Source organism: Sorex fumeus, unplaced genomic scaffold, assembly GCF_029834395.1.
Source record: "Sorex fumeus unplaced genomic scaffold, SorFum_2.1 ptg000014l, whole genome shotgun sequence".
In the NCBI taxonomy this organism is placed as follows: Eukaryota; Metazoa; Chordata; class Mammalia; order Eulipotyphla; family Soricidae; genus Sorex; species Sorex fumeus.
The window spans coordinates 18,707,649-18,723,135 of record NW_026606071.1 but is presented as its reverse complement, the minus strand read 5'-3'; the positions used below and the strand labels follow the sequence as shown (position 1 = coordinate 18,723,135).

Sequence of the window (15,487 nt, the reverse complement as noted above, 5' to 3'; positions counted from 1 at the left end):
TAGCTTTAAAAAAACTGAAAAGTACAATACCTTATTCTGATAAATCTCATCCTGATTCTGAAATTTAGGTAGAATTTTAGGGATACAGGAACAGAAATATACTAAAAGGAATTATGTGGGCTTTAGAGATAGTGTAGTGGGAAGAGTGCTTGCTTTGCACTCAGTGGACTTGGGTTTGATCCCCAGCATCCCATATGGTCCCCTGAGTACTTCCAAGAGTGCGTGCTTCTTGAGTCAAAGCCAGCAGTAACCCCTGAGCATCGCGAGATGTGATCTGAACAACCCCTCCACCAGTCCCCCCCCCAAGAAATTATTACCACCTAGAAGCTACTATCTGGAAGTCTAAAGAGGATTGTTGTTACTTCCCAAGAATGTCAGATTCTAATCAATCTTTACTAGTTTTTATAAAGAAAAAATATTTTTATTATATTCTTTAATTTGGTTTCATAATCAACATTTGTTCTTTCATGGTAGTGTTTATGAACTATAGAACACTCAGTAAAAATTAACAAAAATGAAAATGTACATTTTTTTTGAGGAAACATTAACTTATAAACTTTGTAAGTTGCAGATGTAGTTTTATAGTTGAGTATCTACTTATACTACACTATGATCACAATGTACACCTAAGACATTCTTTCATAACAGCAACTGCACTATTGTGTCGTGCATTGAAGTTGAGAGCCAATCAAATTGCAGATTGTGTCATTCTATTGTTCCTGTATGTGTTATATTACATGAAGAGGGTCTCTGTCTCTTTCTGACAGGACAATATTAATCTTATTCTTCTCCAAGTGGGCACCTAGCATATCTCGAAGATCAGAAAGAAAGCCTCGTTCAGTGTTGCTGTGTTCACAAAGGATAACATTTATTCCTTGAGATGCAGCATCCAAAACATCATGATGGGACATCTCACCTGCCAATAAAGCAAAGAGGAACTATTTAAAATATCTGATGTAGAGTCTGGAATGTTATAGCATAACAGCAAAAAAAATACCAATTTTGTAATCAAGATATTACAACAGAGCTTCTTTACATACAATTCTAGAAAGTGAGATATGGGTGCCTTAAATATCCTACATAACACCATCCCATTGAGAATCTCAAGTTCTTGGCTGGTATACAAGTCTCCAAACCCAAATATCTAATGAAGTATAGAAATAATGCCAGAACCAAATCCTGTGAAATTCAGAAAGCTCCACAATGAAATAAATGACAGCAACTAATATGGTACTTTCAGAAAGCGTAACAGATGCATAAGAAAATCCTAGATAGGGCTGGAGAGAGTACAGCAGGTAAGGTGTACAGCTGACCTAGGTTTGATCACCAGTATCACATTAATGGTCTCCCAAACCCAGCCAGGAGTGATCCCTAAGCAGTCAGGATAAGCCCTGAGCATCACTGGTTGTGGCATGCACACATGCACACCCTTGATCTTTTACACTTGTAGATAAGTGATAAGAAAAATACCCCATGGGCCACTGAGAAATAAAGACCATTATGCTAAGATTATAGGCCTTTGTTTCCTTTTTCCACTCTGCAGAAGTCAACACAGGCTTTTGTCTCAAACATATACTTATTTCTCTCTGCTCACGTCTTTCTAAGTAAGTTTCAATAAAGACTTTCGTTTCACTTCCCAGCAAAACACACACACACTCGTAATAGCACATGATCCAGGCATACCATATGTTAAGTGGCAGTAACATTATGAAACATCAGACTTCTATACACTGTCCATGGTCTAAGTACCAGCATCTGAAAACTGTTGTCCTAGAAGATAACTTTGTGCTTTGTGAGCATCTAAGTTATTAGCATTGACCACAGTCTAATTCTGCACGAAATGAGTTGAAGTTATTTATAAGTTAAACACAAGAGATTTCCTTTTGACGTAGGAAAATTCTTAGAAACTAAAGTTACTGGTAGGTTATCTTTTGCTAAGAGGTTTTAGGGAGGAGCCAGAGAGATAGTATAGTGGGTAAGGTGCTTCCCTAACATGCAGCCAACCCAGGGTGGATCCTCAGCACCAGATGACTCCTGAGCACTGCCAAGAGTGAGCCCTAAGCAAAAGCTCTCCACATAGAAAAGTCTCATGTAAATATTTTGGTAGTCTGGTGGGGAAGCTCCCAACTAGTGCTCAGTGGCTGGCAGCCATTCCAGATAACCAACTGAGCCATTCAGTCAACTAGGCCATTCAGCTGATGCAAAGGCCTGAGGCGGGGGAGGGGGGTCATGTGATACCAGAGACCAAATCTAGACTGGGAACATACAAGGCAGGTGCCTTAACCTCTGTATCACCATCCCAATACATTTAAAATGTTAGGAATTGTGTATGTTGCTGAAGGATAGAAAGGAGTGTCACATGTGTTTCTTTAATGTATTTCTCTCACTTATGAGAGATCACTCTGTCTGTCCCTTTCCTTTTGACTGACTAATCTCAGCATGAATTGCATGATTTCATTTTATAGCCAAGTATTTGATTTGTACATTTCTTTTTGGGCCAGACTCAGTGGCTCTGTGCTCAGGGATTTTCCACCCCCCACTCCCTTTTTTAAAATTGGGCTACAGTTGGTGATGCTCAGGGACGCTAGCATTTGAAACCAGGTTGATTGTGTGCAAGGCAATAGCCCTACCTGCTGTACTATCAAGTTCCAGGAATCTTGGTGGGGCTCAGGGGACCATACATGGTGTTGGGGACCCAAGCCATGTGCAAGGCAAGCTCCCTACTCACTCTGGCCCCGTATACTGTTTTTTCTTTACCCAGTCATCTCTTCTTGGACACCTGGGTTGCTTCTAGATCTTTGCAATTGTGAATAGTGCTGCAGTGAACACAAGAGATACAAATGTATTTTCTGAATAGTTTTTGAACCCGTTGGATAGATGCCAAGGAGTGGAACTGCTGAGTCATATGAAAGCTTACTTCCCTGTTTATCGAGAAGTTGTCCATAATGTTTTCCAGAAGGTTGAATTAACTGACACTTGTACTGGCAATGAATGAGGGTCTTTTTTCCCCATATCCATGCCAACTCTGGTTGTTTTTGTGCTGTGATATGTGCCACGTTCACTGGTGTGAGATAGTATCTTGTTTTGATTTGTAGATTCCTAATGATAAGTGATTTAGAGTCTTTTTATATATAGCTTCTGCCATCTGTATGTCTTTGAGGAAGTTTCTGCTTATTCCCACTCCACCTCAATTTTTGGAGGGGGTTAATTTTTTTTTTTTGTAAACTTCTATCAGTGTTGGCTATTAGCCCTTTACCAAATGAGGGGTAGGCAAATGTTCTCTCCCAGTGTGACGGATGTCTATTTATTCTGGTTCTTGTTTCTTCTACAAAAGAAGGAGCTTCTTAGTTTGATACAGTCCCATTTGTCAATCTTTGCTTCTGGTTGCTTAGTCAAAGGCACTGAATCATTAAAGAACCTCTAGCTTCAATGTCATAGAGTGCTCTACCTATGTTTTCCTCGACATAATTGATGGATTCACATCCGATCTCAAGTATTTTAATCCATTTTAATTTGACTTGTGCATGTGCTAGAAAGGGGTCTGCATGTGCAAGGCTGAACAGACTGGGGTAAATTAAAGGGGAGCGGGTCAGTCTGGTGCCTACCCAAGCAGAACCCCCTAGCAGCTGCTTGCTTCTAAAAGCACTGCCATGTTCCTGCCCTAACTCCACTGTCTATGAACGGACTTCACCAAGATATAATCTGCTGAAAACCTGGTATGCGAGTTTTGTGATGAAATTATAGGCTTTCTTGGGGTCGGGATGGGCTACCTCCCTCCCACCTCCTTGTCCTTGCAAAAGGCTTGGCAGTCACGTCCATACCCCAAAGCTGCCACCAAGTTAAAAAGCTACCCCAGTCTTAGAGTCCCGATAAAAATACCGAATGCCCTAAACAAACATAATGACCTCTTAGTACCTGTATTGCAAACCATAATGCACAAAAATAGAGGAAGGCTGGGAGTGCAGAAGGTTGGGAGGTTTGGGGATGGTAGGAGAGAAATAGGGGACATTGATGGTAGGAGATGTACACTGATGGAGGGATGGGTATTGGATCCCTGTAACCCAATCATGAATAGCTTTGTAATGGTCTATCTCACGGATCTTCAATAAAAAAATTAAAAAAGAAAAAAATGTAATGTGGAGTTCATGTCAGCTTCAGTTAACTAAATCAGTGGCTAAATAAATATAAGCAGTCCATAGACCATACATGATTGCCACCCATTGCCCTTTTGCAAACAACAACACCCAATAGGAGAGAAAGAGCAAAAGGGAATGCCCTGCCACAGAGGTAGGGTAGGATGAGGGGATGGGGGGTGGGAGGGATACTGGGATCCGTGATGGTGGGAAATGGGCACTGGTGGAGGGATAGGTATTTGATCATTGTATAATTGAAACCCAAGCACAAAAATTTGTAAGTCTACAACTGTACCTCATGGTGTCTCACTAATAAAAATTAAAATAAATAAATAAAAATAAATAGAAGTCCTATTTAAAAAAAAAAGAAAGGTTTTTTTTCACATGATATGACTTACAGTTATCTCAACACTGTTTGCTGAAAAGGCATTTTAAACATTTTGAATTGCCTCTTTCTCATTGTAAAGGAGCATAATGAAAAAATAGTTTCAAAAAGTCACATCTATGAGGAGACAATTATGCATTACATGAGTGCTAATGATTACATGCATTTTCAGTTGGTTCAAACCAAATTTGAGAAAGCATACAGTAAAAACGGGTAGAAATGACCCAAGACAGTCTCCTACCTGTGAGGTAAAGATCAGCCTTTGCTCCCTGCAGAACACTGCTCCCCGAGCCAGCACACAAAGCCACCACTTTCACTTGAGACTCTTCAGTATAAATAAACACAAGACCAGTATTATAAAATTATACTTCATTTTAATATTAAAACTTATATCTGGGCCAGAGTGATAGATAGTACAGTGGGTAGGACTCTTACCTTGCATGTTGCCACATGAGTTTGATTCCCCAGCACCACATATGATCCCCCAAGTTCCGCCAGAAGTAATCCCTGAGCACAGCCCTGAGGACCTCTGGGTTTGCTCCCACCCCCTCAAAATTTTCAAAACTTGTAGCAAGAATTCTAAATGTGATGCTGAAAAGAAAAAACGGACTGGGATGCATATTTTACATGCAAAAGGAGGCTTGGGTTTAATCCCCCAGGATACCACGTTTCCCAGGGGAGGAGTGTGGACCAACCCCTCCCTCACCCAAATGTAATTGCTTATTATTTTGGTTTTAGGATCACACCCAGAAGTAAGTGGGGAACTTCGGTGCCAGCGACTACACTTGGGCTTCCTATATGCCAAGAATGCTCCCAGCCACTGAGCTTTCTCTACTAATTTTATTTTAAAAATATGGCTTGCTCATCCAGGCTGTATTCTCTCTTGAACATACATCTCAGCCACATTCAAGGCAAGCACCATAACCCCTGTACCATCTCTCCAACCCCAAAATAATTTTTACTGACCTGTAGGTATAAAAAGGTTGCAAGCCACTGTGTTAAAACTACAAAACAAAAACCAGTTCATAGTCTACTGCTAACTTAAGATGAACATGGAGTGTGACTAAGGGAAAAAAAAAACTGTTTAAGCCAATGAGGTGTTGCCCACAGCACAATTTAGACATACTGACAGAGTAAACCAGTCCTCTCCTATGAGCTGCTAAAATGTTTTCTATGATATATACATATGTGTACGTATATACTGTATATATACACACATATAGACACACGTATATATGTACATGCATACACACACACACACACACACACACACACACACACACACAGAGTTTTGGGGTCACACTCTGCTGTGCTCAGGGCTTACTCCTGGCTCTGTGCTCTGGGGACCTGGCAGTCTCAGGGGACCATAGGAGGTGCTGGCGATTGAACCCCAGTAGCCATATGTAAAGCAGGTGCCCTACCTTTACTATCTCTCCAGGCCCCTTTCTGTAACATACATTAATACAACCAAGAATTTCAACTTTTGCCTAACAGTCACTGTCACTGTCCTCCCGTTGTTCATCGATTTGCACGAGCGGGCCCAGTAACGTCTCCATCGTGAGACTTGTTACTGTGTTTGGCATATTGAATATGTCATGGGTAGCTTGCCAGGCTCTGCCGTGCGGGCGAGATACTCTCGGTAGTTTGCCGGGCTCTCCGAGAGGGGCAGAGGAATCGAACTCGGGTCAGCCATGTTGGCTGCTTGCAAGGCAAACGCCCTACCCACTGTGCTATCGCTCCAGCCCTGCCTAACAGTATCAGAAGATATATAAGACAAAATAAAATGATCATATTTACCTAAAGTCTTTCCTGCCCCAAGAGCAAGGCGAACATGAGGTAGCTTGAGGTGCTGTTTGATTCGTTCAATCATGGTTGCCAAGGAGACAGATTCATCCAGGGTGCATAACCGTCCCATTCCAGTATGCAGAAGCGGAGGCTGAAGGAACATAGGAATTTAACAACATAGTCCATCATTAGTACAAGAAAATAGACCTATAAAAGAAAAGAGCAGGGGCCAAAGTGATAGAACAGTGGGTAAAATGTTGCAGTTGACCCAGGTTCACTCCCCCGCACCCCATATGGTTCCCCAACACCACCAGGAGTGATTCCTGAGTGCAGAACCAGGAGTAACTCCTGAGCACGGTCAAGAGTGACACAAAATCAAAAAGAGCAAAGAGCAAATGCTAAGGTCAGTAAAGCACGCATACTGTGAGCTTCCAATAGCAAAAACTAAAACTTGGTAATGCAATCCTGACCAAAACACTGTCTGCTGAGTATTCAGTCACTTGGGAAGGCAGGTGTTTAAATACAAGATAGGTGCTGAAGGGGAACATGGGGGAATGGCAAGATAATTAAGCTGAGATCCATGGAGGGGAATACTTGGGGGAAATGTGAAAGGTTTTGGGTCAGAGAGGGCACAGCTGACCCGAGTTCAAGCCCCACCAAGAATGATCCCTGAACACAGAACCAAGAATAAGCCCTGAGACAGCTAGGTGTGGCCCAATCCTCCCCTCCACTTCCCCCTCTGCCCACACCCCAAAAAGGAGGAAAAACTTTTTCTTTTGCTTTTTGGGTCACACCCTGCGATGCACAGGGGTTGCTCCTGGCTCTGCACTTAGGAATCACTCCTGGCGGTGCTCAGGGGACCATATGGGATATTGGAAATCAAATCTGGGTTGGCCGCGTGGAAGGCAAATGCCCTACCTGCTGTACTATCACTCCAGCCCTGGATAAACAACTTTTACAAGGACTCAGGTCTTAAAGCAAGATCACAAAGCAGCTTAGAAAGAAGTACTATCGGGGCTGGAGTGATAGTATAATGGGTAGGGCATTTGCCTTGCATGGGCCAACCGGGGTTCAATCCCCAGCATCCCTGATGGACCCACAAGCACTGCCAGGAGTGATTTCTGGTGCAGAGCCAGGAGTAACACCTGCACATTGCAGTGCATGGCCCTCCAACCATGGTGCCCCACTGTGGTACCCCCCCGAAAAATAAAAAAGTGCTGTCAAGGGCAGCGTGGTAGGCTAGGGTAAGAGTGAGCTGTGGAAAATGACTGAGCAGAGGACATACACACTGATGGCAGGTCCAGGACACAGTTGGTTATGCAGAACTGAAGTGTTGAGGCTGGAGATAATACAGCAGGCAGGTTACTTGCCTTGCTTATGGCCAACGTGGATTCAATCGCTGGCATCCCATATGATCCTGAGTCCTAAAAGGAGTGATCCCTGAGCCCAGGACTAAGCTCTGAGCATGGCCACATGTGGACACCTCCTTAGCTCCAAATAAAGGAGGCTCCAGAGAGATTCCTAACTCCTACCGTTTGAAGTGACCCTTTCAGACACCATTCAGAATCAGCAGTTGCCATGATCTTAAGATTTTTAAACATTCCAAAGTGAGAAATAAAGAGCTGTAATTTATAAGTTATCCAATCTGAATTTTGTTACAGTGGCCCAAATGTGTTATAGCAGCCCAAGTGGACAATGACAAGTACCAGCATCTTTCTATCCATGAAACACTTCCTTTCTCAATATGCTTGCCAGGGAATATTATACCCTCAATCACCACTTTGTACTTCTTTAGTTGATGGCTAATAGCTTATTGACTTAAAATGTATAAATAAATATGCCAAGCCAAAATACACAATAATCGAGAGCTGGAGCGATAGCACAGCGAGCAGGGCATTTGCCTTGCATGCAGCCAACCCGGGTTTGATTCCCAGCATCCCATATGGTCCCCTGAGCACCGCCAGGGGTAATTCCTGAGCACAGAGCCAGGAGTAACCCCTGAGCATTGCCGGGTGTGACCCAAAAAGCAAAAACAACAACCACAAAAAAAAAAAACATCAATAATGGAAGAGTTTTAATTACCTTTTCCAGCGACAGAATTTCAGTCTTTTGATAAAGTTGTCTGTTCTGTGAAAGAAAATCCACCACTTGCATCAAAGCCTGCTGATTACAGTTCAGACTGACCCGTGTTTCTTCTTCATCCGTACTAAAGAAAGAGTCACATGATAGTTTAGAAAAAACAAAAACGAGATGTACTGTGTAAATAATATACAAAATTCCTACAGTTGGTTAGAATTATATGGAATGCTGGATTTAATTCCAAACCAATCTACTTTCTAGAACAGAGTTTCTCAATTTTTGGCATGCATGAAAATTACCTCACAGACTTCTCTGTCAGCTGAGCCCACCTGCTTTCCATTCAGCAGGTCTATCTGGGGCCTGAGAATTAACCTTTCTAACAAGTCCCTCTTTGGTGCTGATGTTGCTGGTCCAGGAACTTCACTTTGAAACTAGTATTCTAAAATTGTTGTATCAGAAGCATCTAGCTAGCTTCTTGAAATGTTCACTGTTGGATTCTGTACAGAATCAGTAAAACAAAACATTTGGTGTGTGTGTGGGGAGGGGTGGGTAGAGATGGGTACAGAGACATTAGAGAGGTGAGGGTGCTTGCCTTGAACATGGGTGCCCCCAGTTCAATGCCAGACACTACATATGATCCCCTGAGCCCTACAAGGAATGATCCCTGAGTGCAGTTAAGAGTAAGGCCTGAGCAGTCAGATGTGGCCCGAACCAAACAAAAGTGAAAAAAAGAACTATTATAAATGATGTTAAGTCAGCAGTAGGATTCCTTACCCACAGAAAATAGTCAATGTGGCTTTGTTTTCACTGTATTATTGCTCTCTTCAAGAGCTTCAAGCAAATGAGATGCTACTTTATAAACCCACCCCCCTAGGAAAATTATTTGCTTCAAATCTAAATATCAGAGTGACAGGATTCTATTACAAACCTTTACAAATACACACACACAAAAGTGAAAAATATATTGTACCTAGCCGAAAGAGACGTAACAGAAACATTGGCAATTCCTCTCACTGTAGCCATGACTTTGTCCAGGTCCTGGCTATGGCTGACATTGAATTCTACTCTGTGCGTTCCCTCCGTCGGGAAGTTGGGAGCTTTGGAAGGATGTATCGGCCTGGAGGTGCAAACTCCTGGGGAAAAAATTTGAAGGAAAATGGATTTTTGTGGGACTTTTCTTTTGGAGGGGAGGGGAGAAACAAAAATAAACTATTAGGGGAAAAATACAAGAAATTCACATTTATAAAAAGATTTCTTCCTGGGCAAGAGTGATAGGTATGGCACTTGCCTTGCCTTGCACCGGGCCACTTGGACTCAATCCCCAGCACCAAATATGGTCTCTAAGCCCTGCCAGGAGTAATCCCTGAGCAGAAACCAAGGGATAAGCTCTGAGCATCAATGCGTATGGTCCAAAACCCAAAAAATAACTTAAAAGAGAAACTCTGGTTCATTGACTTTTAGATAATAGGTAAATTTGTGACTACTAACTTTACTCACGCAAGCCACAACTCAGGCTCTAGTTGCTCAAGATATACTTAACCATACTAATGAAGGCTACATAACCAAAAAAAGCTTTTACCTCAAGTCTGTAAACTAATAAGATTGAATTGAACACTTGGGCTGGAGCAACAGTACAGTGGGCAGCATGCTTGCCTTTCAAATCACCTAGTATGTCCCCCTGCCAAAAAAAAAACATTGAATTCTTTCATTGTGCTGAGTATAAATAAGCATGCAATAAAACTTTGATGTCTATACATATGAAGGACATTCTGGAGAAATCTAAACTTTCAACTGAATCAGCATTTTGTTGTTGTTGGGTTTTGGGGAGCGCATGTGGTTACACCTGACTCTGCACTCAGGAATCACTCTGAACAGTGCTCAGTGGACTGTGAGGACTTTATATACTCTCCTGATCCAGGACTAAAACTTCATTTCTCAAATGCAATTCAGTTGCCAGGTTTTAGCAATATTTTTTTAAAATATTAACAGTCTAACGTTCCCCATTGCTAACACAGAACACTTGTGAACAAATATGCCAAAATTTTAAACATCTGTAGATAAATCATTAAAAGTAGAAGAACAAAAGGCTTCTCACCAAGTCCTTTTGCCAACCAGCTGTTAACTCCCTGGGGTGCAGCATCATAAGCTGTGTGAGGAGAGTAGATTCCGACTCTGTTCTCCAGGGCCCGAATTACCAAGCGTTCCTTCCAGGTTTGCCAGGTTATGCGCTTCATGGGTCGAAAAATTGGTGGATGGTAGGAGAGAATGAGATCTGCCTTCTTTTGCAGAGCTTCCTCCATCACTTCCTCAGTCAGGTCATTGGTTAGGAAGAGAGTGTTCACAGTATGGGGTGGACTTGGTTCCACCAGTAATCCAACATTGTCCCAACTCTCAGCAAATGAAAGGGACGCAAAGTCATTCAAGGAGGCAAGAAGAGCCTTCAAATCCATGAAGGAACGAGAAGAATGGCAGATCAGGGGATGAACGCAACGGATTTTGGTAGGGACCAGGAGTGCACAAGATGACAACATACAGAAGTCAGGTAATACAGCATCTGAAGTCAAAACAGAGGCATAGTTCAGAGGAGGTACACATGACCTAGATTTGTGGCACAGCAACATCTATAGTCAAAGGGGCTATAGTCAAATATACTTGGGTTGAAGTACAGGCTCTTACAGCACCCTGTATCAAGGAAACCAGCCTTGAAATTTCTCTGCACAGATAAAAGGTTACCATATAAGTGCATTAATGGCCATGATTCAGAGACTCACAAATGAACCTTGGAATATCTTGAGCAGAAGGCTGCAGAGATGTCTCCCCACCCCACAACACGCTGATTTCACTGGGGTACCTCAGAGGTGGGCAGGAATGTCCCTCTGCCTGCTCCACAGCCGCAAACTTGAACCTAACCGCTGCCATACTCACGGCCGACATTCAACATTCACAGGCTCATCCTGAGAGCCCCACACACATGAGAATGAATCCGCTGAAATACCCAGGTATGCGGAACCTGTGACTGAAAACTCCAGGCTTCATGGAATTGGGGATGGGGTACCTTCCTCCCATCTCCCCACCCTTAAATCGTACCCAGAGGCAGTTCCTGGCAGTCACACCCAAGAACTGCGTCTGGGTATGATTTAAGCACATTAACAGCCATGATTCAGAGACTCACAAATGATTCTCAGAAGAGAGCAGCATGCCGCAGAGATGCCTCTGAACCCCAATTATTTAAAATTTTAGAATTCCAGGTAAACATCTCATACTATTCATAACAAGCAATACAAAATAGTTTAGCATCTGCATGTGGGGCAGGCTTGAGTGGTGATGGGAAAATTCAAAATAATGGTGATGGGACTGGTGTTGACATATTGAATGTAATCAATTATTGTGAACTTTATAAAAATAAAATTGGAAAAAATTTTTAAAAAGTCACCACACAAAGCTTAGATTATTTTATAAGACTAGATCAGAGTAATTTCTTACAAAACCTCTAAAAATCATAAAATTTAACCTGTTTCCCAAAGTTGGTGAGGTAACTAACTAACCAATTTCATGTCGTTAAAATAAAAAGTCTAATACAGCTATTCACTATTAAAAAAGAAACAAGGGGCTGGAGTGATACCACAGCAGTAGGGCATTTGCCTTGCACGCGGCTGACCTGGGTTCGATTCCCAGCATCCCATATGGTCCCCTGAGCATTGCCTGGAGTCATTCCTGTGTGCAAAGCCAGGAGTAATCCCTGAGCATCTCCAGGTGTGACCCGAAAAGCAAATAAATAAATAAATAAGAAACAAAAAGTTATTGCCTCCTAAAATATAAACTGCTAACAATGTAAATTTGAGCTCTGTTGTGTTTTGGTTTGTGTGTTCCCAGTTTATAAACTTTCATTTTGACTGTGCATGATAAACTAATTACTACTGCAACTCACTGGTTTTACTGGTGTTATTATTGGATTTCTGTCAGGCGGGTCACTCTAGAAAGATGCAGAATCAAGACTCCAAAAGGTCTCAAAAAACAACATTTGTTATCCAAGGCCTGATCAAGAGATAGCAGCAGTGAATGTGTGGGCATTTGGTCCAGTATGTGAACCTTCTGAACACCTTCATACAAGAAAACCAGAAAGGTTGGGAAAAAAAAAAAAAGAGAAAAGATGGAAGAATAGCAAGGAGTTAAAATTTTAACAAATGGTTGGCTCTAACTATGAAAACTCCAAAATTATAAAATATATACTCAAGATCAAGTAGTAACACTGTTGACTCCATTCTTAAATTTAATATCTATGTTATTTTTGAACAAAGTCATTGCAAGCACAAAAAGAAATCAGTCAGTAATAGTGAATTTTAGGAAATACATATGACCAAATGATGATTAACAAAGAGCAGATTTTCCCAAAATTTCTACAGCAAAAGTATTTCAAATGTGGGGTTTTCATGTTTGTTTAGGCCACAACTGACAGTGCTCAGGGATCATTTTTGGTGGGCTCAGAGACCTATGTGTGCCAGGGATAGAACCCAGGTCATTTGCATGCAAGGCAAACACTCTACCCACTGTACTATCTCCCTAGCCCAAGACTTGAGTTTTATTTAATATGATTTCATGAGATATGGAACTTCAAGAGAAAAGGAAAGAAAATCACTCTAGCCTTGAATCTTGACTGACCTGCAATGGTCTCTCTTTTTTTCTTGCAATGCAGCTCAAATCCAGGATCTCACATGCAGGATTCTGCTCTGCCACAGGTACACCCGGGACTCAATGGCTCTCAATTACTACTGCTCCAAATCTCCCAAATCTGGCAAAGAGCTAAGGGGAGGTCTCCACTGGGCCAGCAAACGGGTTTGAGTTCTTCACCATCATACATTTGCTAGAGCCCTTGTACAGGGTTACCTGGTTGAACACCTCCACATCACAAATCAGGACCTGCTTGAAGGCGCCAAGTACAGCAGTGGGAGGGCGCACAGGAAGACGTGGATAAGAGTAATTTAAAACCAGAACGATTGCACACCGAGCCATTGCTGTATTACAAATTACTGAACCCCGCGCATCTCCCTCTGCAGAACGGATCTAGCACCCAGCTCAACAAGCTGAGAACAACCTGGTACAGTCAGCGCGGCGGAGGTTAGCCTTAAGTGACACTAGGAGGGCCCACTGTACAGGCGGCGTACTGCACCATCCTACACTACCTCATCAACCTCACATTTGGGATCCGGGGTCACATCTAGCGGTGTCCAGGGCTTACTCCTGGCGCTGCACTCAGGGGTCACACCCGACGGGTGGGGGTACCACATGAAATGCTGGGGATCAAACCTGGGATGGTCGCATCCAAGCTACCCACTGTACTATCGCTCCGCCCCCGACTACCCCACACTTCACTTTCGATCTATTTCAGGATCACAAAAAAGCCCAGGAGGCTCAGACACTAAGAAAGTGAAAACAGAGATAGATAAATGGGACTATCTTAAACTAAGAAGCTTCTGCACCTCCAAAGAAACAGTGACCAAAATACAAAGACAGTCTACAGAATGGGAAAGGATATTCGCCGAATACACATCTGACAAGGGGTTGATATCCAGGATATACAAAATACTGGTTAAACTCCACAAGAAGAAAACATCCAACGCCATCAAAAAATGGGGCAATGAAATGAACAGAAACTTTCTCAAAGAAGAAATCCGAATGGCAAAAAAGCACATGAGAAAATGCTCTACATCATTAATCATCAGGGAGATGCAGATCAAAACCACAATGAGATACCATCTCACACCTCAGAGACTAGCCCACATTCAAAAGAACAAAAGCAACCGATGCTGGCGTGGATGTGGCGAGAAAGGGACACTCCTTCACTGTTGGTGGGAATGTCCACTGGTTCAGCCCTTCTGGAAAACAGTATGGACGATTCTCAAAAAATTAGAAATTGAGCTCCCATTTGACCCAGCAATACCACTCCTGGGAATATATCCCAGAGAGGCAAAAATGTATAGTCTAAGTGACATCTGCACTTGTTTGTTCATTGCAGCACTCTTTACAATAGCCAGAAACTGGAAGAAACCTGAGTGCCCAAGAACAGATGACTGGTTAAAGAAACTTTGGTACATCTACACAATGGAGTACTATGTAGCTCTTAGAAAAGATGAAGTCATGAAATTTACATACAAGTGGTACAATATGGAAAGTATCATGCTAAGCGAAATGAGTCAGAAAGAGAGGGATAGACATAGAAAGATTGCATTCATCTGGGGGATATAAAGTAACAAAGTAAGAGATTAATACCCAAGAATAGCTGAGATCAGCACCAGGAGGATTACTCCATAACTTAGAGGCCAGCCGGGTATCCTAGAGGAAAGGGCAGTTCAGATAGAGAAGGGAGCACCAAATAAAGGATGTTTGGAGGATCCTCCCAGGAGGGGAGATGCATGTCGAAAGTAGACTATGGACTGAACATGTTTGCCACTCAATGCCTCTTTTGCAGACCACAACACCCAAAAGGAGAGAGAGAACACAGGGGATTGCCCTGCCACAGAGACAGGGGGGATGGGGGGATGGGGGTGGGAGGGATATTATCCATGGTGGTGGAAAATGGGCACTGGTGGAGGGATGGGTATCTGATCATTGTATAATTGAAACCAAAGCACATAAAACTGTAAATCTACAACTTTAAAAAAAAAATAAAATACAATAAAGGGAAAAAAAAAGAAAAAAAATAAATAAAATAAAATAGCAAAGACCATAAAAAAAAAAAAAAAAAAAAGAAAAGTCCGGACCCCGCCCACCAATCCCGTGCGGCTGCCCAGTTTTCTGCTCTAGTCTTCTCTTCGGCTTCTCTTTAGGGCAGCACTGCCGAACATCCACAGCCGCACGAACTATCAAGCACCTTCATCTACACGAGATGCCCTTAAATGCCCAAACTCACCAATTCCACAAAGATTTCCCTCAGCAGTGTCACGTGTCACTTCCGGCCCCGCGCCGAAGTTCTCGAGCGGAGAGACGGAACTGGGGCGGGAGGCCCTACCGGAAGTGGTCCTTCTCATTTTACTTACCCAAGGGTACTTCTGGAGGTCGCGCCACGGAGTTCCGGCTTGCGCTTTTTGCCCTAGTGGGATAATTTCAC

At 42.6% G+C, this 15,487-nt stretch overlaps 1 protein-coding gene across 1 annotated transcript; it reads right to left on the bottom strand.

Annotated features, from left to right (window-relative positions):
* Positions 1 to 447: 447 nt before the first annotated feature.
* On the bottom strand, positions 448 to 15,309 carry NIF3L1 (NGG1 interacting factor 3 like 1). The gene is made up of 7 exons (XM_056111806.1): positions 15,290 to 15,309; positions 10,478 to 10,936; positions 9,353 to 9,515; positions 8,386 to 8,509; positions 6,316 to 6,454; positions 4,760 to 4,843; positions 448 to 916 (listed from the first exon to the last, which is right to left on the bottom strand). The coding sequence occupies exons 2-7, from the start codon at positions 10,911 to 10,913 to the stop codon at positions 729 to 731; spliced, it is 1,134 nt and encodes a 377-aa protein (XP_055967781.1). The 5' UTR covers positions 10,914 to 10,936; positions 15,290 to 15,309; the 3' UTR covers positions 448 to 728.
* Positions 15,310 to 15,487: the final 178 nt, after the last annotated feature.